General features: G+C 36.5%; 2 protein-coding genes across 2 annotated transcripts; both read left to right on the forward strand.

Annotated features, from left to right (window-relative positions):
* The first annotated feature begins 21960 nt into the window (after positions 1–21960).
* Positions 21961–22467, forward strand: LOC120165417 (ubiquitin-like). Its single transcript, XM_039174940.1, has 3 exons — positions 21961–22123; positions 22216–22302; positions 22385–22467. Exons 1-3 carry the CDS (start codon positions 21961–21963, stop codon positions 22465–22467), a joined length of 333 nt encoding a protein of 110 aa, XP_039030871.1.
* Positions 22468–23159: 692 nt separating this feature from the next.
* On the forward strand, positions 23160–23803 carry LOC120165419 (protein PIN-LIKES 6-like). The gene is made up of 3 exons (XM_039174941.1): positions 23160–23370; positions 23510–23562; positions 23658–23803. Exons 1-3 carry the CDS (start codon positions 23171–23173, stop codon positions 23801–23803), a joined length of 399 nt encoding a protein of 132 aa, XP_039030872.1. The 5' UTR covers positions 23160–23170.
* Positions 23804–24436: the final 633 nt, after the last annotated feature.

Below are 24436 nucleotides of genomic sequence, written 5' to 3' on the forward strand. Positions count from 1 at the left end.
TTTCTAGAAGAACGAATGAATTAGCCACACGTTTTTGGAATTTGGATTTGAATTAAACTCAAGTTTTAGGATAATATTTTAAATATTATATTTTGTCTTTGTGTTAGGTATTTTAGTTTAAATAGGTTTTAGTATTTTAATTAAGTTTTAGGATATAATTTTTATATTTTATCTTTGTTTTAGGTATTTTAGTTTAAATAGTTTTAAGTGTTTTAATTAGGATTTAAGATGTTTTAGTTTGTTTTTAGGAATTTGAAGGCTATAAATACCCTCTAAGGGTAAGCCTAGAAACACATATCTCTCATATGAGAATTAAATATTTTTTTTCTCTCTAGATTTCTCTCTATTTTCGCATACTCCTTTATTTTTCTTTAAATTTCATTTTCAACAATTGCTAAGTATGAATTTGGTCATGCTTAGCTAATTTTCTTTCAAGCCGAAGACTAAAGCGAAGGCTCAATTCCAAACGTGAGAATTGTATGGTACTTAATTCGCTTTGGATTTTTCTCTTTGTTTTCTGAGCTTACTTTTCAAATCAAAACAATTTCGACATTGGTCCGAATGTTGTTATGGTTAACGTTTGAAGAAGAATTTGCTTATTGAAGCATATTCGACTCCCCGAGAACACACTTAGCAAAATTGTTCGCTAAGAGGAAACTGAGATCGGAATCAGTTATTGTTGAAATGACGTAATCCGAGTTGGCAGCAAAGAATTGTCCTTGTAATTCGACGTGAATCTTGAAGTAAATATTTGTTTCGATGATCCGAGGAATTTTAGATGAAGATGAAGTCTGAGGCTACTTTCACAATAAGTTTTCTTTATCCCAATTTAGTTATTTTATTTTTTTGTTTATTTAATTTTTTATTTAATTATACCTCTTTAAATAATTAAAAAACTCTTTTTTATATTTACTACTATTAATATTTATTATTTTATTATTTCCCCTTTTGTTTATTTTTATCTAATTTATTTTATTAAATCTTTTCAACTTTACCTGGAATTTTATCTCTTAATAAAATCAAGAAACATTTTTACTAAATCACAAAAACCATAGTCCCTATGGATCGACCCTACTTCTATATACTACCTTCTCCTTTCTATTTAATTAAGAAGTCAAAATTATTTTGATAACAAAACGTCGATTATCATTTAACCAATGGGATCGTCTTATTCCTTAGCTGTTTAACTTCATGTGCCAAAATCTGTAGTAGTTTTTCCTCGTAAGTCAGGTCAAATCGAACTTTTATTTCATCATGTGCTAAGATGTGCGAAAGATCTGATCTATATCTCCTGAGCATAGACACGTGAAAAACATTGTGGATCTTTTATAACTCCGGTGGCAAGGCTAGCTAATATGCCACCAGTCCAACTCGTTTCAAAACTTCATAAGGCCCAATGAATCTATGGCTGACCTTTTTTACGCCCAAAACGAAATACTTTCTTCCAAGGTAATACTTTGAGGAAAACTTTGTCGCCTAATTGAAATTTAATTTTCCTTTCTTTTTAAATCCGTGTATGACTTTTGTCTGTCTGGTGCCACTTTAAGGTTATGTTGGATCACTTGAACATTTTCTTCTACTTCTTTAATCAAGTCAGGACCATGAAAGTTTCGATCATTTAATTCATACCAATTAAGTGGCGTTCTGTATTTCCTTCCATACAATGCTTCATACGGTTCCATTTTAATTCTCGATTGGTAACTGTTATTATATGCAAATTCCGCAAACGGAAAATATTTTTCCCACGATCCATGAAAATCAATCACACATGCTCTTAATATATATTCCAGAACCTGAATTGTTCACTCCAATTGGCCATCGGTTTGAGGATGAAAAGCAGTGCTAAAGTTCAATCGAGTTCCTATAGCTCCATGCAAAGACTTCCAAAATCTTGAAGTGAATCTTGGATCTCTATTAGATACTATTGAAACTTGTATTCCATGTAGTCGAACTATCTCTTTGATATACAATTAAACATGCTTTTCCATCGAATAATCCATTCGAACATGAATAAAGTGAGCATTCTTAGTCAATCTGTCCACAATAAAACAAATTGAATCCGTTTTGTTCGGTGTCAAAGGTAATCCAGTTACAAAATCCATCGTAACTATTTCCTCTTTTCATTGAGGAATAGAGATTGATTGCAATAGTCCGGAAGGTACTTGATGTTCAGCTTTTACTTGTTGACAAATCAAACACTTTGCAACAAACTCTAATATTTCTCTTTTCATGCCTGGCCACCAGAAACACTCTCTCAGATCCTGATACATCTTGTTCCCTCCTGGATGCATGGTCAAAGGACTACAATGAGTTTCTAACAGTAATTTCTTCTTCAACTCTTCATCATTCGGAATACAAACTTTATCCCTATAATATAAGCATCCATCCGACTTAACTTCAAAGTCCTTAATTTCACCTTTATCCACTTGTTCAATCCTTGCCAAACTCTTATCATCTTTCTTTTGAAATTCCATAATTCGATTCAAGAGTAAAGGTTTTAGCTTCAACCCAACTACTAGAGAACCATTTTCCTTCAATGCGAGTCGGGCATCTAACACACGTAGAGCTGCAAAAGTCTTTCGGCTAAAAGCATATGCTGCCACGTTAGCTTTCTCGATATAATAATATATTATCGTATCATATTCTTTAAGTAGCTCGATCCACCTTCTTTGTCTTAGGTTAAGCTCTTTTTGAGTTAGCAAATACTTCAAACTTTTGTGATATATGAAAATGTACCAACGCTCACCATATAAATAGTGGCGCCAAATATTCAGTGCAAATACCACAGCTGCTAACTCAAGATCATGATTCAGATAGTTCTTCTTATGTGGTTTAAGTTGTCTTGAAGTATAGGTTACTACTTTTCCATATTGCATTAATACACATCCCAGACCATTATGAGAAGCGTCGCTATAAATCGTAAGTTCTTTTTTGATTCTGGTTGCACTAACACTGGAGCCTCCGTAAGAACTCTATTTAAATATTTAAAACTCTTTTGACACTTATTCGTCCATGTCAAAGGCACATCGTTTCTTAACAGCTTGGTCAAAGGGGAGGAAATCATCGAAAAGTCCTTTACGAACCTTCGATAATATCCCGCCAAACCTAAGAAACTCTGCACTTCAGAAACATTTCTTGGAACTTCCCAATCTAATATAGCTTTAATTTTCTAAGGCTCTACCCGAATTCCCTCTGCAGAAACCACTTGTCCGAGGAATGCTACTTCAGTTAACCAAAACTCACACTTAGACAACTTATCATAAAGCTTCTTGGCTCGTAATGTTTAGAGAATCACACCAAGATGGGCATCATGCTCCTCTGTTGTCTTTGAATATACTAAAATGTCATCAATGAAAATGACCACGAACTGATCAAGGTATGGTTGAAAAAATCTATTCATAAGGTCCATAAATACTGCCGGTGCATTAGTTAACCCAAATGGCATTACTACAAATTCATAATGGCCATACCGAGTCCTAAACGCCATTTTTGAAACATCATTCTCTTGAATCTTCAACTAATGATACCCTAAGCGCAAATCAATCTTGGAGAACACAACAACTCTTTTAAGTTGGTCAAATAGATCATCAATTCTTGGGAGAGAATACTTGTTCTTTATGGTCACATTGTTGAGCTGTCGATAATCAATACAAAGACGCATAAAACCATCTTTCTTTTTTACAAACAGCACTGGTTCACCCCACAGTGATACACTGGGTCTGATAAATCCTTTATCCAATAACTCTTGCAGTTTAGTCTTTAGCTCTCTCAGTTCTTTCGGGGCCATTCGATAAGGAGTCATCGAAATTGGTGTTGTTCCCGACATAACTCAATTTGAAACTCAACATCCTTATCTGGAGGTAATCCTGGTAATTCTTTTGGAAATACTTCTGGGAAATCTCGAACAGTTGGAATATCTTCCAATCTTCGTTCTCTGACTTGAGTATCAATTATATTTGAAATGAAAGATGGACATCCTTGAAGCATTAATTTCTTAGTTGGCATCACCGATATCACATTAGCTAAGGAATTGAGTCTTTCATTGACCATATTAACTTCCGATCCATCGAGACTTCTCAACATAACTCGCTTTAATCGACAATCCACATTGGCGTGATAATAATACATCCAATCCATTCCTAAGATAATATCAAACTCTTCAAAGGGTAATTCCATTAGATTAGAAGAGAATTTTAATTCCCTGAATCCTTATAAGATACCCTCGACAAATTTGTTTTATTCGAGCACTATGCCCTAATGGGTTAGTCACAATCACCTCACTACTAACAGGTTCTAACTGAATGTTCAAATCGTTCACCAGCTTACTACTAACATAAGAGTAATTAGATCTTGGATCAATCAAAACGAAAACAGGTTTACCAGCTAACTGAAAAATACCTGCAATAATTTCAGGATCATCACAATCTTTGTTGGTCTAAAGATTGTACACTCGAGCAGTAGAGCGCATTTCAGGTTGAGTGGTTGACTCGAACTGATTTCTTTCCCAACCTCATCCTCTACTTCTCAGAGGTACAGCAGCGGATCTTTCCATTTCGGTAGGCTCTCCGATCATCATTGGGCAGTCCTAAATAAAATGTCCTGCCTCCCTACACTTAAAACATGCTCCTAAGACTCTTCGACATACGCCACTATGCTATTTTTCACAATGTTGGCATTGATTTGACTTTTTCACTCCTTATTCCACGGATTGAGTCTGTCTGGCTCTTCCAGGATTGGATTCTCTACCTGAGGATGCAGTTAACTCTGATCTAGTCTGAGGTCGAAAACTTGAACCTCGACTTTTCTTCGATTGTGATGCACTTGACGAGGCACCAACTCTCTTATTCCATTGAGTCTTTTGCTCCCTGAATCTCTCAATTTGAGCTCGCTCTAAATCTTTGGTCTGATTCACTACCTCTTGGAATGAAGAGAGGTTTAGTGCTAACAACTACTATTTCAATCGAGGGCGTAAACCCTCCAAAAACCAATCACATGAGTTTTTTCCAGTAGGAACCAAATCCATTGCAAATCTGCTCAATTTATTGAACTCGCACTCATACTAATACACAGTGTGATTCCTTGCTTCAAACTCATAAATTCTTGTTTCATCTATCGGATGAACTGATCTTCGATGTACTTGTTCTTAAACTCTTCCAGAAAAAATGACCATGTCACATGGTCCCTTGTAGCTCGCATCGTTACATTCGTCTACCATATTCTGGCTTGTCGTCATAATAATGAAACTACCCCATCCAACTTCTCCATTTCAGATTAATAGAGATTCTCCAGTATAATTTTATTGTCATTATGCCACAAATCAACAGTAACGAGACCTTCATCAGCTTCTCCTTTAAATTTGGGTGCTCCTAGACTTCTAAGCTCCTTAGCCACATTCATTTTAGGAGCTGAGGCAGAAAACGGTTGAAAATGCGTCAGAATTGCATCCAACGTCTGTAAAAAGGTCCCTTGATATTGTACAAGCACTCCCTGAGGTGCCTGCTCCTCACCTTGCCTACTTGGGGAAAGTGAGTTACTGCTACATTCATTCTTATCTTCTCTTCACTTCGGGAGCCCTCAAAATCTGACATCTAATAAGATCAAATCATTATTATATTAGTAAGGACAATATACTAATTACCTTTTCAGATTAGTGAGACTTAACTTTTTGCTAACATGTACACTTTTTAAAATAAAAAAATCACTTCGAATTTAAAATCAATTAAACCATAGCTCTAATACTATTAACTGTAACACCCCCAAATTATATCTGACCTGGATACGAATCTGAGGTGTCAATTGACTTTTCAAAAACATTGACTCTTAAAAAGTAGGGGAAAATTTTAAGCTTTTATTTGTATTAAAATGGTGGAACTCTTGAATTAAAGTAAGTAATGAAAACTCACATTCACATTTTACATGAAATACTTGATAATTTACATAAATACAAAAAAATATAGGTTTCCAAAATAGATCAGAGCATTATAATTTAAAACGTTATTATACATGCCAACAAAATTACAAAAATAAAGAACCTACGTTCAAATTGATCTGATCTGACCCTTCTCAGGAGTATTATATCCTCTTCTAGCTTTAATCTTCTGCTTTCTTCGAACCTACGTGTGAAACAATCACACACTAAGTCGATGACTTAGTGAGGCAAGTACGAGTCAAATAAAACTTTGTAAACTAACTCTTTATTTCTTTCATATAAACATTTCATAAAGAATTCAAAAAATAAATTTCATAACAAGAATGTATACTTTTATACATTGTTCAGTTTCTATAACTTTGTTTCCAATAGCCCAAATGTATATTACTGAGAACTCTAGGTATTTGAGTACATTGAGGTTGTGCACTAATGTTGTCACCACAGCTCACATAATTTGCACCGAAGTGCCACATATTTGTCCTGAAAGACCACATAGTTTTGTCCCGAAAGACCACATAGGATTATCCCGAAGGACCACATATAACCCTTGACTCTTGGCATGCCAATTATACCTCTAATTCCTTTATATATACCTTTGGCTTTTAACCACATAATTATTTATCATTTCTTTATTCAGAGTGTGTCTTAGGCACATAGGCACTTTCACATTGAGCATTTCCGTATGAACATTTTCACATTTTCATAATCATGTACATATAAACATCAAAACATAGCTTAAGAAATATAACTTGAATAAAACGTTGTAAAAATATAACATAAAAGAAATATAAAGGTTTTCGATTAAAAACTCTGATGTTGGCTTATCGCAAGCCGCCCTCAAATCTAATATAAAATATAAACAAGTTGCACTCACCTTTGTCTCACGTAAGTTCTAAAAGAACCCTTTTTAGCTTTCACTAAATCTCTTTGCTATCTTGCTTTGATCGATAAGTTTCCGATCCCAAGCTACACATAAATATATCCCATATCAATACACATTACACTACCGTATAATCAATTAGCCTTTATAAAAAATGAAACAAAAACTCTCACTTAAAATTTTAGATGCACTAGTATCGATACCCATCCACCAGTACCGATATTTCCACACTATGATACCGATACCCCCTTCAGTACTTATACCATTTTGGCATTCTGGAATTTCAAACCTAATAATAGTATCGATACCTTACTCTTGGTATCGATACCCCACTTTTAGTATCGATATTAATTCAATCAGTACTGATAATGTTCATCATATTCAACCTATCTCTTTCGATTTAACCTTATAGTATCGGTACGGTTCTTCCAGTACCGATAACCCTTGTCCAGATTTCATATCTTTCACTTCAAATTTATACACAAATTCACCTAAATATCCTACTCTTAGCTTCATTCAACTCCTCAAACTCAAAAACACTTATCCTAATCAACTTACCTCCTTACATCCCTTTAAAACATCTAAGTTTCTATAGTGAATTCTTAAAACTAAAAATCATATCACTTAATCAAACATGTTCTAAATCATTTCTAACACTTCAAATCTCTTAGTTAGGACTTTGACAAGTCAATTCTACCTTTAGAATCCATTTATAAGCTAAATCTCAACCTTTCACTTCAAAAACCTTTTCATTAATTCACTAAGAATTCCTTATTAACTTAGTTTTAATCAACCTTAGAATGTCCTTAAGCTTATGTATCCCCCAAAGACCAAAGACCACTTAAAAATTCAAGAAACAATCAACTTATAAATCACTCACCTTGGGAATAGAGGTTCACGACACAACAAGGAAGAAAAGGAGAAATGAGCCAAACTTTTCAAGACACTTATTCCTTCTCATCTTTCTAGGCTAAAATATCATCTAAAATGAATTTTAAATTCATTTCATGATAAAATACATATTTTCCCTTCCATTCCTTCATCTTCAAAATAAAGTCCTAATCACAATTTCCCAAAATTAGTCCTTGAACTTTTTAACTTATTTTAATTAAATCACTAAATTTCATATTCTTACATTTAAGTCACTTACCCGATGTTTGGGGTATTACATAAAGTCTAGTAGAGGAATCATATTCCTATAAAAGATACCTGAGAGATTGAAAAATTGATGCAAGCTATATTTTCACATTTCTTTAACTTGGGTAAATTTTGAGGACGAAATTTCTTTTAAGGAAGGGATAATTGTCACAACCCCATTTTAAAATAAAATTAAAAATTAAAAAATAATTTAATGAAATTAGGGAATAAATTGCAAGTTTTCAAAATTTACGTGACGTTTTAAAAGTTGTAGGAAATTCAGGGACCTAGCCCTTAATTTACCCATTTTTTGTCGGCAGAGAAAAAAATAAATATAATAAAAAAATGGTTAGGCAACCCCTGTCACCCGGGAAGGTCGCCCATGCCCTAGCCGTTTAGGCTAGGGTACTATTTGGGATTTTATTAATTAAAATTTTTTAAGGCATTAAATCGGTCGTACACCCAATTCCTAAACCCTACCCCCAAACCGTACACCCCACCACCCTCAGTGAATACATCGCCGCCCAGTTGCCATAGCCAACATCGCACCTCATGTTTGACTTGTCGTAGTCCAGCGACCAAAACCCCCTTACCCCGTTTCGATAGGTGTCGTCGATCATCGTATAAAAGTCGTTGAAACCCCGTCGAAAAACGCTAAAATCAAGCTATCATGTTTCAACGATTACCGCCGATCTAGCCGTCGACTTGCCTCACCGTTTACACCACTAAACTCACCGTCGACGTGCGCTTAAAACCCGACTGAAATCGTCGCACCGTCGTTGCTCCACCGTTATCACTCGCTGATCACTGTTGAAAAAGTTTAAACATTTTAAAATTTTGCACTCCACCGTGTTTAGTCAAAAAATAATGCATGCACGAGACTCCCGAGGTGTCGATCTACAAGACTGGAAAATTTCACGCCGAACCGACAACCGAAGCTATCGCCCCCTGCGCGTGGGTGTCGTCTGTCAACTAGGGGAGTCTGTTGACCGGTTGAATCGGTTTGAATCAATTGGACCGGTCTGGACCGAGCCGAGCCACCGAGCCGGTAGAGCTGAGTCAATTCACTGAGTCAACTCGGTTGAGTCAACTTAGATAGAGTCAACTCGTTGACTTTGACTGACCATTGACTTAACCGTGGACCTAACCGTTAACTTGGACCAAAAAGTCAATTTTTTTCGAAAAGTCATATTTTATGTTTTTTGACGTCCTGAGTCCGTTGACTTTAACTGTTTGCACCATTGAACTCGACGTTGTCGTGCGCTCAGAACTTGACCAAAATCGTCATGAATGCATTGCTCTACTGTTGTCATTCACCGGTCGCTAATGGAAAAGTTCCAACATTTTAAAATTTCGCACTCCACTATGTTTCGTCGAAAAATAATGCATGCACGAGACTCCCGAGGTGTCGATATACAAGATTGGGAAATTTCACGCCGAATCGAAGACCGGAGCTGTCGCATGCACGTGGGTGTTATCTGTCAACCAGGGGAGTCTGTTGACTGGTTGAATCGGTCTGAACTGGTTGGACCAGTCTGGATCGAGCTGTCGAATCAGTCGAGCTGAGTCAACTCAGACAGAGTCAACTCGTTAACTGTGACTGACCGTTGACTTAACCATGGACCTGACCGTTGACTTTGACTAAAAAGTCAAAATTTTCAGAAAAAAGTTATATTTTATATTTTTGGATCGAGCTGTCGAATCAGTCGAGCTGAGTCAACTCAGACAGAGTCAACTCGTTAACTGTGACTGACCGTTGACTTAACCATGGACCTGACCGTTGACTTTGACTAAAAAGTCAAAATTTTCAGAAAAAAGTTATATTTTATATTTTTTTGACATCCTGAGTCCGAATCCGATGTCCATTTTGCCAAATTCAAACTCGGTAAGTTATTTTTCACTGATTAACCTCCTGATTCGATCCGTTTAATTAAACTCTGTTTCTGATGTAATTTCTGTTGATATGTATCCAAGATATCATAGGACGTTGGAATCAAGTTCGAGACCAATCAAATAGAGATTTAATGTTGAACCGGTGTAGATCGAGAGTATAGGTAATACTTTACTATTCTATGCATGTATTAGGATCCGTTTGTTTGGGGATGCAATTTTACGGAAAATGTTTTCCTATATTTGGTTGAAGATGGTCAACTGAAATAATTTTACAGTCAACGTAAAATATACTCTTCACTCCCGTAAAACAACTTACCGTGTAAAAAGGGGAAGTCATTTTACAACCCTAACGCTCCTTCAAAGCTCTCCACACCCAAAATCCTTCGATCAAGTGGTCTCCTTCTCACCGGAAACGGTGACTCAGGCGGACAGTCATCTTCTCAGGTAAGAAAATATTTATTACCCCTATAATAATTTCAGATATGCTTCCCTGTTCTTATCCCAAAATTTTCTGTCAATACTATATTTTTTTTGGTTTTGCAGAAAATTATAGTTTGCAAGAGCAAATAACTCTTACACCTACCTTCTTTGTTTGATTTAATTGTTTTGCTGAAGTGTTAGAACGTTTTATTCCGTATGAATTAGGTTGGATTTGGACAAATTGACGGAGACCTCGTTCTTGCCATTGGGAAGCTTCAAGAGATCCAAGACGAGCTTGAGAAGGTCCGATTTTCTACCCGTTCATGTTATTCGCTCTTTCTCATGTGCTTAACCAGATTAGAATATTTTGCAAGTGTGATAAGCTAGTTTATGCATTCAATATCTCAAAATTATACATAATCATATGTTGATATTGAATTGTAGAAAATCTATAAAATTATACAACTAGATTTATCTCCTAAGCTAGGTTTTACAGTTTGTTACTCACCCCCAAATAGCCTCGGCTTTGTTTCCATCGTAACCTGATATAAACAAGTTGACAAAGTTAAACATAAAGGAATTGAAATGAGATCTTCCCCTTTTAGCTTAGCACTTGGCCAACTAGGTTCTCGAATCTCGATTCCAAGCACACAATTAGAACATCTTTTGTCGTAGCTCTTGTGAGAGCACATTCAAAGTAGAGATGGTTCTTGATTCCCTATTGTAAGAGAAAAAGTACATCTATGGCTAACATTCATTTCATATTTGAGTGAAACTCTTTGAAGGAGGTAGAGTCGTGTAAAATGAATTACAATATTTTGCTTACTAATTCATTTTACACAAAAACACGGGGTTTCTATTTTGACTGTAAAATGATTTACATTGGTTAAAATATTTTACACAAAATAAATACCAGAAAACGCGACCCTAAGTTGATTTGACAAGTTAGGAAGGTTTTAGGTTTGGGATTTCCTTTTTGGCTTTAAAGGAGACTGTGAATGTAACACCCCCAACCCATACCCGACCCGGATATGAGTCAGAGATACTACATTGACTTTAAAACACAACTCTTAATAAATAATAGTAAAATATTTGATCTTATATTAAGAAAATACAATAATATACATACTGTAATATAAGTTTACCAAAATATTCAGAGCATACACAACTTAACCCTTTAATTACATGCCAACTGCTATTTACATAACAAAATGACCTACTGATTAAGTTGCTTCTGATCTGGTGGTTGCAGGAGTAATGCTGTCAAGCTGCTTCACCTGTCTCGACTAATTCCTCGGATCCTACGTGTGAAACACTCACACGCTAAGTCATCGACTTAGTGAGGCAATAATAATAACAAGGCAATGTAATGTAATTAAAATGTCAGGATCATATGAGATGAGATGTAAACATGTACTTAATCAATGTAGTATACATCATCAATCCCCATACCTGTAAGCGTATGACTGTAACATTTATGAATCTGTATTAATAAGTTTATTGGCCCATGATAGCATATTGAGAACCTAAGGTATTTGAGTAATGTGAGGTTGTGCACTATGCTGTCACCACAGCTCGTATAAATGCACCGAAGTGCCCCCGTAGAATTGCACCGTAGTGCCATATAATGATGTCCCTAAGGACCACATAGAATTCCTTAAGAATCATATACATATACTATGGATCAAGTATGTGTCTTTCAAGACTTCACACAGGTTCCAAAGAATATACATATGTCCTAAAGAACCGAGTATACCCTCTGCCCTTGGCATGCCAACTATACCTATAGTTCTCATCTACATAACATGGGCTTTTACATTTCACGTAGTCTATATCGCGTAGACATGTAAATTCTTACCTTTTCACATAGCTCATAACTTTTCCCCACATAGTCATGTCATATAATGCATTTTATATGAATTCATGTCATGTCTCATAATACTATGCTCATGTACCAAGATATAAGATCTAGACTTATCACAAGTCTAGAATGGAGTATATTTCTATAATCATGCTATGCATATGCACTCACCTATACTTCTTTGCCTTTTCCTCGATCGATCCTACTGGTAGATTGTTCCCGAACTCGTGTAGGCTCGGTATCTACATAAACATAATTTTCAAGATGATCATCAGATGTCTGTCTTGAAATTAATCTTTAATATCTTACCAATCTAAGGAATTAATAGCTTAATCTTTTTCTTTACTTTCTTTTTTTTTCTCATGGGGAATCGGTTCCCCCCCTGGGGGTATCGATTCCCCACTAGCATTCTGGAATTCATATTCGTTGAGGGGTCGGTTCCCCCCTGGGGTATCGATTCCCCTCTAGTATACTGGAAATTCATATTCGTTGAGGGGGTATCGGTTCCCCTTGAATGGGTACCGATTCCCCTAGCCCGAAAATCCTAATTTGAGCTCGGAAATCATCCCATTTCAGCTCAAACATACATATTTCACTCTCTTTACTACTCTTAGCTTTCATACACTTACTTTAACTAATTATTATCCATTAAATACGTCTAAAACTTAGAAATCTAATTCTCCATGTAGAATTTAAGAATCCAACCCAAATTCCATATGTTCTAATTTGAATTCTAACACCTCATACTTCTTAGTTAGCTTCTTGACAAGTCAAAACTTATTCAAACTTCAAAAACTCATTCCTATCAAATTTCATCTAAAAATTCATTTTCCAAATCTATCTCTAAAACACTTATCTTGTTGTTTTAATGTCATATAAGCTTTCCTTTAGCTTATATAACATCCAAACTTTCATTTCCAATCTTAAAAATCAAAGAAACTACCAAGGTTCAGTTCTACCTTTACTTGCAAGCTCCCACGTTGAGAGAAGGAAGAGAAGAAAATAAGGAAGAAGGAAGAAGAAATGGGAGGGTTCTGGAACCTAATGTCACACGTGGTTCTCATATAACCCCATAACATTTTATTTAATTAAAAATTCCTTACAAATGACCATTTGGTCCTTACCTCCATCTCATATTTACTAACCATACTTTTTAAACTATATAATTATTCTACTCTAATCACCAAATGTTGAAACTTTGCAAATTAATCACTCACCCGACATGGAGGATGTTACAAATCTCTCCCCCTTAAGAAAATTCGTCCTCGAATTTTTATTGCACGAACAAATGAGGGTATTGATGTCGCATATCTTCTTCACACTCCCATGTTGCTTCTTCTACTTTGTGATTTCTCCACAACACTTTGACCAAAGGAATAATCTTGTTCCTCAATTGCTTAACTTCATGGGCTAAAATTTGAATCGGTTCTTCCTCATAAGTCATATCCGGTTGTACCTCGATCTCTTCTGGATTTATGATATGGGAGGGATCCGATCGATATCTTCGAAGCATTGAAACGTGAAAGACATCATGTATCTTTTCCATCTCAGGTGGTAAAGTTAGCTGATATGCTACAGGTCCTACTTTCTTTACAATCTCATATGGTCCAATAAACCGAGGACTCAATTTTCCTTTCCGACCAAATCTCAACACCTTCTTCCATGGAGACACTTTTAAAAACACTTTATCTCCAACTTGAAATTCAATTTCTTTCCTTTAAGATCAGAATAGGACTTTTGCCGATCAGAGGCCACTTTGAGGTTATGCTGAATTTCTCGAACTTTCTGTTCTACATCTTGAATTAAATCCGGACCAAGAACACTTCGGTCTTTGAGTTCATACCAATTTAATGGAGTACGACATTTTCTTCCATATAATGCTTCATAGGGAGCCATCTTTATACTAGACTGATAACTATTGTTGTAAGCGAACTCTGCCAGCGGTAAATACTTTTCCCATGATCCCTTAAATTCCATTACGCATGTTCTCAACATATCTTCCAATACCTGAATAGTTCTCTCTGATTGCCCATCAGTCTGAGGATGAAAAGCTGTACTAAAGTTTAAACGAGTCCCCAACGCTCCATGCAAAGATTTCCAGAATCTAGAAGTGAATCGAGGGTCTCGATCAGAGACTATGGAAACAGGTACTCCATGCAATCTAATAACTTCTCTAATATACAGCTCTGCATACTTTTCCATAGAGAAATCCGTTCTAACAGGGAGGAAATGCGCTGACTTAGTTAATCGATCAACAATTACCCAGATTGATTCTCTTTTGTTCGGAGTCAAGGGTAACCCCGAAACAAAATCCATCGTAACATTTCCCATTTCCATTGAGGAATGAAAAGCGGTTGCAATAATCCCTGATGGAACTTGATGCTCGCGCTTTGACTTGTTGACATATCAAAACACTTAGACACAAATTCGGTGACGCTTCGCTTCATCCCTGACCACCAAAATCGATTCTTCAAATCCATATACATCTTGGTTCCACCCGGGTGCATCGTTAACGGACTGCAATGAGCCTCTGTTAATATTTCTTTCTTCAAATCTTCATTGTGGGTATCACAATTCTTCCTTTGCAATACAATTTCCATCTGACTTAACCTCAAAGGTCTTTAATCTCTTTGTTCTTTACTTGTTCAATTCTTTTCAAACACATTTCATCTTACTTTGCAATTCTCCTATTCGTTCCAACCATGTTGGTTTAAGGGTTAATTCTGCACAAAGACCACCGTCTCCCGTTAAAGATAATCTTGCATCCATAGCTCGTAAAGCTGCAAACGTCTTTCTACTCAGAGCATCTGCTACCACATTAGCCTTTCCGGGATGATAGTCAATTATCACATCATAATCCTTTAAGAACTCTACCCATCTACGTTGTCTCAAATTCAATTCTTTTTGAGTCATCAGGTACTTCAGGCTCTTATGATCCGTATATAAGTAACAACGCTCCCCATAAAGATAATGACGCCAAATCGAGAGCGAATACTACAGCAGCCATTTCTAAATCATGAGTGGGGTAATTCCTTCATGGTTTCAACTGTCTCGATGCATACGCTACCACTTTTCCTTCTTGCATTAATACACACCCAACCCGTTATGGGATGCGTCACTGTATACTACAAAAATTCTTGCCATTCCGGTTGAACCAATATCGGAGTTTCCGTCAGAATTCTCTTTAAAGCTTCGAAGCTTTCTGACATTCAGAAGTCCAAACAAATGGTACGTTCTTTCTCATTAACTTTGTTAGAGGCAGCACAATCATAGAAAAATTCTTAACGAATCTTCGATAGTAACGGCAAGTCCCAGAAAACTCCGAACTTCAGACACATTCTTAGGAACTTCCCAATCCATTATGCTTTAACCTTCTGAGGGTCTACTCTAATCCCAACTGCCGAGATCACATGCCCTAAGAAAATTACTTCGTCTAGCCAAAATTCACATTTAGACAATTTCGCATAGAGATTTTTATCCCTGAGAACTTGCAAAACTAGCCTCAAATGTGTGTTGTGCTCTTCAATGGACTTCGAGTAAACCAGTATGTCATCAATAAAGACAACAACAAATTGGTCCAGATAAGGCTGAAAAATCCTGTTCATAAGATCCATGAAAGCAGCAGGTGCATTCGTTACTCCGAATGGCATTACGATGAATTCATAATGACCATACCTCGTTCTGAAAGCTGTCTTCGGAATATCTTTCTCCTGGATCTTTAATTGATGATAACCCGAACGTAAATCAATCTTCGAAAATACCGAAGCTCCTTTTAGTTGATCAAACAAGTCATCAATGCGCGGAAGGGGATACTTGTTCTTGATGGTCACCTTATTGAGCTGTCGATAGTCAATGCAAAGGCGCATTGATCCATCCTTCTTTTTAACAAATAACACCGGAGCTTCCCAAGGCGATACACTTGGTCGGATAAATCCCTTCTCTAGCAACTCTTGTAATTGATTCTTTAACTCTTGCAATTCTTTCGGAGCCATTCGATAAGGTGCCATTGCAATCGAAGCTGTTCCCGGCATTATTTCAATTTGGAATTCTACCTCTCTATCCGGAGGTAATCCTGGCAATTCAGCAGGAAAAACATCAGGGAACTCTCGAACTATTGGAATTTCCTCTAACCTTTTCTCTTGAGCTCTTGAATCAATCACATTTGCTAGAAAACCCTGACATCCTTGTAGCAATAATTTCTTGGCAGACATCACTGTATTACATTTGCTAAAGGATAAACTTTTCACTGCTCACACTTATCTCTGTTCCTTCTGGACTTTTCAGAGTTACCTTTTTCAATCTGCAACTAACATCTCCATAATAACGGAACAACCAATCCATTCCAGAATCACTTCAAACTCGTCAAAGGGTAATTCCATCAGATTAGCAGGGAATTCAATTCCCTGAACCTTTATGGGACACCCCTTACAGACTTTATTCACCCGGGCACTATGGCCTAACGGAGTGGTTACTATAATCTCATTACTCGTAGCTTCTAAGGGAATCCCCAACTCCTTTACTAACTTACTTGTAATAAGAATAATTAGAACCGGATCAATCAGTACCAATACTAATTTATCATACAACTGAAAAGTACCTGCTATAATATCAGGGTCATCATCTTCACTTGTCTTTAGGTTGTATACTCGAGCAGTGGATCGAACTTCAGGTTGAGCAAGAATTCAGACGGGTTCCTTCCTCTGCCTCTTCCTCGTCCTCTTTGTGAGAAAAACCAGCTCTTCCAATGGTGCCGGCTCACCAACAATCAATGGACAATCCCGGACAAAATGTCCGGCATCTCTGCATCGAAAACAAGTCCCAACAGCCATACGACAAGCCCCATAATGGTTTTTCCCACAGTGCTCACACTGTTTCACTTGACCCGGAGTAGATCTCCCAGCACCGGATTCCACTGACTGCGTCTGTCTAGGTCTTGCCTGACTTGCTCCCCTAGCAGACGATGCAACTGATTCTGATCTAGTTTGTGATCGAAATCCTGAGTCTCTTCCCCTTTTGTTGGTGCTGAACCAGATAAGTAGTCCTCTTTGATGTCTGAACTCTTGAGTCCCCAAATCTTTCATTCTGAGCCCTTTCAAGAGCTTTTGCACGATTGACCACCTCCTGGAACGAGGACAAGTTTAATACTATCAACATTTCTTTAAGTCTAGGGCGCAAGCCCTCCACGAACCACTCGCAAGCATCTTTTCAGTAGGCACAAGCTCAGCTGCAAACCTGCTCAGCTTTAAACTCATTCGTACTCATACACAGAGCGGCTCATCTGCTTCAAATTCATAAATTCCTGCTTCATTTGGCGGATAAACTGATCTCCAATATACTTGTTTTTAAATTCTTCTAAAAAACAAAGACCAAGTCAACTGGTCGGTTGACATTCTCATGTGACGTTCGTCCACCATATCCTCGCCTGACCCCTCAATAAAGACACAGCTCCATCTAATTTCTCCACTTCGGAACAGTGGAGACCATCTAACATGATTTTCAAATCATTCAACCAAAGATCCGCTGACACTGGACCTTCCTCAGCTTCTCCCTTAAATTCGGGAGCTCCTAAACTTCTCAACTCTTTTGCTACATTAATTCTTGGAGTTAGTGGAGCAGGAGGTTGAAGACGCGTCAGAATAGCGTCTAACGTTCTGAAGAACGTATCTTGATCTTGCACAGGCACTCCTTGAGATGCCTGTTCTTCACCTTGCCTGGCCAGGGCAGGTGAATTACTGCTTTCAGCATGCTATCTTCTCCCGCTTCACTTCGGGAGCTATTATGTCCGGACATCTAATAAGAATAACACATTGTTCTATTAGCAAAACAGCATACTCATACTATACAGATCAGAAGTTCTCGCTATTTGTTGGCATGTATTCCATTTAAAGACTCTATAGACTCTGGTTTATGCTAGAATCGGCTAAACCATAGCTCTGATACCATTAAATGTACCCCCAACCCATACCCGACCCGGATATGAGTCAGAGATACTACATTGACTTAAAACACAACTCTTAATAAATAAGTAAATATTTGATCTTATATTAAGAAAATACAATAATATACATACTGTAATATAAGTTTACCAAATATTCAGAGCATACACAACTTAACCCTTTAATTACATGCCAATGCTATTTACATAACAAAATGACCTACTGATTAAGTTGCTTCTGATCGGTGGTTGCAGGAGTAATGCTGTCAAGCTGCTTCACCTGTCTCGACTAATTCCTCGGATCCTACGTGAAACATCACACGCTAAGTCATCGACTTAGTGAGGCAATAATAATAACAAGGCAATGTAATGTAATTAAAATGTCAGGATCATATGAGATGAGATGCAAACATGTACTTAAATCAATGTAGTATACATCATCAATCCCCATACCTGTAAGCGTAGACTGAACATTTGAATCTGTATTAATAAGTTTATTGGCCCATGATAGCATATTGAGAACCTAAGGTATTGAGTAATGTGAGGTTGTGCACTATGCTGTCACACAGCTCGTATAAAATGCACCGAAGTGCCCCGTAGAATTGCACCGAAGTGCCCGTAGAATTGCACCGTAGTGCCATATAATGATGTCCCTAAGGACCACATAGAATTCCTTAAGAATCATATACATATACTATGGATCAAGTGTCTTTCAAGACTTCACACAGGTTCCAAAGAATATACATATGTCCTAAAGAACCGAGTATCCCCTCTACCCTTGGCATGCCAAACTATACCTATAGTTCTCATCTACATAACATGGGCTTTTTAATGATGTCCCTAAGGACCACATAGAATTCCTTAAGAATCATATACTATACTATGGATCAAGTATGTGTCTTTCAAGACTTCACACAGGTTCCAAAGAATAACATATGTCCTAAAGAACCGAGTATACCCTCTACCCTTGGCATGCCAACTATACCTATAGTTCTCATCTACATAACATGGGCTTTTACATTTCACGTAGTCTATATCGCGTAGACATGTAAATTCTTACCTTTTCACATAGCTCATAACTTTTCCCCACATAGTCATGTCATATAATGCATTTTATATGAATTCATCATGTCTCATAATACCGACTATGCTCATGTACCAAGATATAAGATCTAGACTTATCACAAGTCTAGAATGGAGTATATTTCTTAATCATGCTATGCATATGCACTCACCTATACTTCTTTGCCTTTTCCTCGATCGATCCTACTGGTAGATTGTTCCCGAACTCGTGTAGGCTCGGTATCTACATAAACATAATTTTCAAGATGATCATCAGATGTCTATGTCTTGAAATTAATCTTTAATATCTTACCAATCTAAGGAATTAATAGCTTAATCTTTCTTTCTTTACTTTCTTTTTTTTTCTCATGGGGGAATCGGTTCCCCCCCTGGGGGTATCGATTCCCCACTAGCATTCTGGAATTCATATTCGTTGAGGGGTATCGGTTCCCCCCTGGGGGTATCGATTCCCTCTAGTATACTGGAAATTCATATTCGTTGCTCAAACATACATATTTCACTCTCTTTACTACTCTTAGCTTTCATACACTTACTTAACTAATTATTATCCATTAAATACCTCTAAAACTTAGAAATCTAATTCTCCATGTAGAATTTAAGAATCCAACCAAATTCCAATATGTTCTAATTTGAATTCTAACACCTCATACTTCTTAGTTAGCTTCTTGACAAGTCAAAAATCTTATTCAAACTTCAAAAACTCATTCCTATCAAAATTTCATCTAAAAATTCATTTTCCAAATCTATCTCTAAAACACTTATCTTGTTGTTTTAATGTCATATAAGCTTTCCTTTACCTTATATAACATCCAAACTTTCATTTCCAATCTTAAAAATCAAAGAAACTACCAAGGTTCAGATTCTTACCTTTACTTGCAAGCTCCACGTTGAGAGAAGGAAGAGAAGAAAATAAGGAAGAAGGAAGAAGAAATGGGAGGGTTCTGGAACCTAATGTCACACGTGGGTTCTCATATAACCCCATAACATTTTATTTTAATTAAAAATTCCTTACAAATGACCATTTGGTCCTTACCTCCATCTCATATTTACTAACCATACTTTTTAAACTATATAATTATTCTACTTTAATCACCAAATGTTGAAACTTTGCAAATTAATCACTCACCCGACATGGAGGATGTTACAGTGAATCAGCCTGTCTACTTTACAACTCGAATCTATGAAGCTGATTACTTAGCTTAAATGTTGATGACAATCACAACGAATGCATCAAAGTACTTTGCCTGTCAATAATCAGAAAATGGTCTTACTTATGAAGACAGCTCAATTAATCAAGTTCAGCTGCCCTAAAATTGAAGGGACAAAACAGAATACAAATTTGCTCTCTAGCTAACAAACAAATGGACCCCGATTGCATGTAGGAATGGCAACGGGCGGGTTTGGGGCAGGTTTCGCTCGCCCCGTCCCCGAACCCGAAATGAATCCCCATCCCCGACCCCGACCCGATCCCCATCAGGTTTTTTATCGGGGCGTCCCGTCGGGGATTTTTTTTGCCCCGTCCCCGAACCCGAAAATATTATATATATAATTAATATAAAAAATATAAAATATTATATATATAATTAATATAAAATATATAAAATATTATATATATATAATCGGGTCGGGGTGGGGATACCTTGCCCCGTCCCCGAACCCGACCCAAAAAATCCCCGATACCCGACCCGATATCATTCAAACCCAACCCGACCCGAACTTGATCGGGTTTCGGGTTTCCCCGTCGGGTTCGGGTCATTCTGCCATCCCTAATTGCATGTGGAAAGTGGACAGAGATTAAAGCAATCTCTTATCTTCCACTTTATATCCTGTCGTTAAGTCCATATTATGAGGTCAATATTGTTCTAGTTTTTCATTTTGCAGCATATTTGATCACCTAGTTGATTAACTTATCAATTCGATCCATAATTGAGTCAAAATTAGTTTAACCAAATCAAATATACATCACTTAAAATCAATTGATTTTAATATTTTAATTGCAAGTGTGTAACATCATCCAATATGCAGCACATTTTTATATAGGATCTAGGGTCTTTTAAGTGGAGGTCTTTTTTTTTCTCTTACGAATCAAATGGACGTCTCTTAACTTTTCAACGTATCTTGAAACATTTTAATCTAATGTTTGAAGCTCAAATTATATTCATTTTATATAGGTTCAATATGAAATTTTTTATTTATTACGAATTTTTAATAATTTTAATAATTGTTTATAATTAAATCTAACATACGACCCTTTTTAATAGATTTAGATAAATAAGATTAGATTTATAATCTATTTATTAGTTTGTCCTTGTTTAGATCAATTTTATTTTTAATTTTATTATTATCATGTCGATTCCTAGTCCAAGTTAAAGACTCATTTTGTGGACTAAATAAGTTGTTATCACTACAGCAAAATGAGTTTATAGTGACATTTTTAGCAACTTTTTTTGAACAAACGCCGCTATAGACTCATACTTTAGTGGTGTTTTTATACGAACGCCGCTAAAGAATCCTACTTTAGTGGCCTTTTTTTATGAACTTCGCTATAGACTCATACTTTAGTGGCGTTTTTATACTAACGCCGCTATAGGCTTGTACTTTAGTGGCGTTTTTATACAAACGTCGCTAAAGACTCGTACTAAGTTTACAATTTTTAAATGCACACCCCCTTTAAACTTTTTTCCATTTTTTCCACTTCACCTAATTTTACTTTCCCGCCTGAAGTTATTGGAAGTGGAGGTGGTGGAGGGAGAGGGAAGAGAGGAAGAGGTTTTTTTTTTGGAAGTATCAAAATCTCTCTAGAAAAATGACTATAAAAACCTATGTATCAACAGCAAACCCACTCATTGTTTTTGCGAAGGGAGAGAGACGGGCAGGAAAAGACACAGATCTTCGTGAAAACCCTTACCGGCAAGACCATCACCCTCGAGGTCGAGAGCGGCGACACCATTGACAATGTCAAAGCCAAGATCGAAGTCAAAGAAGGTTATTTTCCCTCTTTTGTTTTGTTCCATCAAAGTCTCATTTCTCTTTCCATAGGTTTATTTAAATTGATTTGATTTTCTGAACTAAACAAGGAATCCCGCCGGACCAAAAACATCTCATCTTCGCCGGAAAACAGCTCGAAGACGGACGTACCTTGGCCGACTACAACATCCAGAAAGGTTAATCTTTTGGGTTTTCTTCTTCCATTTGAGCGGCATTTTTTTGCTTCTCAGTTGATTAACATATTAAACAAATTATCAGGTCCTGATGTTTTGATTTCTAGGCAGAACAGAGTTGGAACCGGGTCAAAGGGGAAAGAGAAATTTGTAAGCATTGGGAACTGACTTTTGGAGCTTTCAGTATTCTGTGTATTTTGTCACTTAATCCTTGCACTCATAAAATAACACTCCACATAATTAGCATTGGACGTTTTCCTTTTTCTGTCTATAATCGGTACTAACTTCTTCAACAGACGATGATACTCCCAAATATTGGTCACCTTGCAAAACTGGTATGCTTTTTAACTTCATTGTAATTTATTTGGCATGGGAGTCATCTTTCTATTCAAATGTTCACCTGTTCTTTTATCTTGGTTGGGCTTTTGAGAAAAAAATTATCCACTAATGTTTACTTCCTGTATGGCCTGCTGCTAATAGAAGCTTCTCCAACATGCATTAATTTGTTTCAAGGAATCTACTTTTACTTTTCTAACGGATTTCCATTTCATTAGTTCCTATTCATGATTGTTCTCCATCTATCTGATCAATAAACTAAGCAATTTGTTGAATTTCAACGCCTTGCATAAACAATAATGTATTCGTAATTCAACTGCTATCATATAGATATTTCTTTTCCAAAGTTTTGAGTCTTTTAATAAAACTTCCTTGGTGATTTAAGTGCTCAATACCTAAAGGGAAGGAGTGGGGGTGTGTATCTCTAGGTCTTCATGTGTACTATCATTGTTTCTGTTATTTAATAAAAAAATTAAAAGGAGTGGGGGTGAGTATCTCTAGGTCTTCATGTGTACTGTCAAATCTCGAATTTTATATGGTGTTTGAAGTTGCAGTGGTTTTCCACATCCATTTTGGTGAACCAAGTAACGTATTCCTCTCCTGCTTTTTCTTGGCAATTATATACATGTTGCAGATCCTAGCCATGATTATAGGCACAGTACTGGTTCTAAAGAAATTAATATTTACAAGCTGTGCTCCACTTTATTTCTTCACTGACAGCTGCATTATTCTTGAGTATGTTTTGCTTAGTCTCATGAAAATAAGTTGCTTCTTTATTCTTTGGTTGAAGTTGATAGGAGTATGTTGGTTATCTATTAATGCTGGTGTCTTGGTATTTGGTTTTATGATGTTTTAATGTGTTCGATGTAAACAGCAAGGCCTTGATCCCATGCATCTTGCTGGCATTAGGAGGCAACCTTGTTGATGGTAAGTTAAATACCTCGGTCGCCATGTTTGAGAAGGGTTTTAATGAATCCTGGCCTACCTACCTACCATATCAAACCATGTTGCATGATTTGCAGGACCAGGGCCAGGAAGTGCAAGAATTGGTGTCCGAACACTTGTGGCTATTATAATTGGGCGCTTAATCTTGGTGCCTCCTGCGGGGCTGGCCATTGCTTTCACTTTGGCAGGATGGATAATTCTGTATCTCAAAATACTCTTCTAAAATGAGCACAAAGCAGATTGGATGGAATTGTTTGACAGGGCAAGGCACTGCTGACTTAATGTTTTGCAGTGTTTTATTTTATTTTATTCTCTCTTGATATGAATTGTCCTTGTCAGTAGCTTCTTACATGTTCATGTTAATATTCATACCATCGCATCATTTAAATGTGGATGCATGGACGGACGCGCTTGAATTTATTTTAGCTTGTTATGAAAGCTACAATATTCATATATCCTTTTTGATCACTAAACTTTGACTCTCTTGATTATATATTCATAATTGGATTTAGTTGAACTATTTTGGTTATTTTATTATATTAAGATTTGGGATTTAATCTCACATAATTAGTGTTTTTTTAGTAGTATTTCGGCCATTTTCTATGTTGGAAATGTTGTTTTTAAAATGTTCATATTTTAGTTGGCATATATTTCAAGTATTAAATAATTTCAAATTAACGTTTTCAATTCGAACGTAGGACCAAAACTATAATTTGACCTAAATTTGTCTTATATATATATGTCAGAATATTTAGTGGTGATTTTGGGACAAATTGTCATAAAAAAAAATATAAATAGCGGCGTTTGGAAAAATATCGCTAAATATCATCACCTTTAGCGGCGTTTGTAAAAAGAA

Source organism: Hibiscus syriacus, unplaced genomic scaffold (genome assembly GCF_006381635.1).
Source record: "Hibiscus syriacus cultivar Baekdansim isolate YM2019G1 unplaced genomic scaffold, ASM638163v2 tig00111582_pilon, whole genome shotgun sequence".
Taxonomy (NCBI): Eukaryota; Viridiplantae; Streptophyta; class Magnoliopsida; order Malvales; family Malvaceae; genus Hibiscus; species Hibiscus syriacus.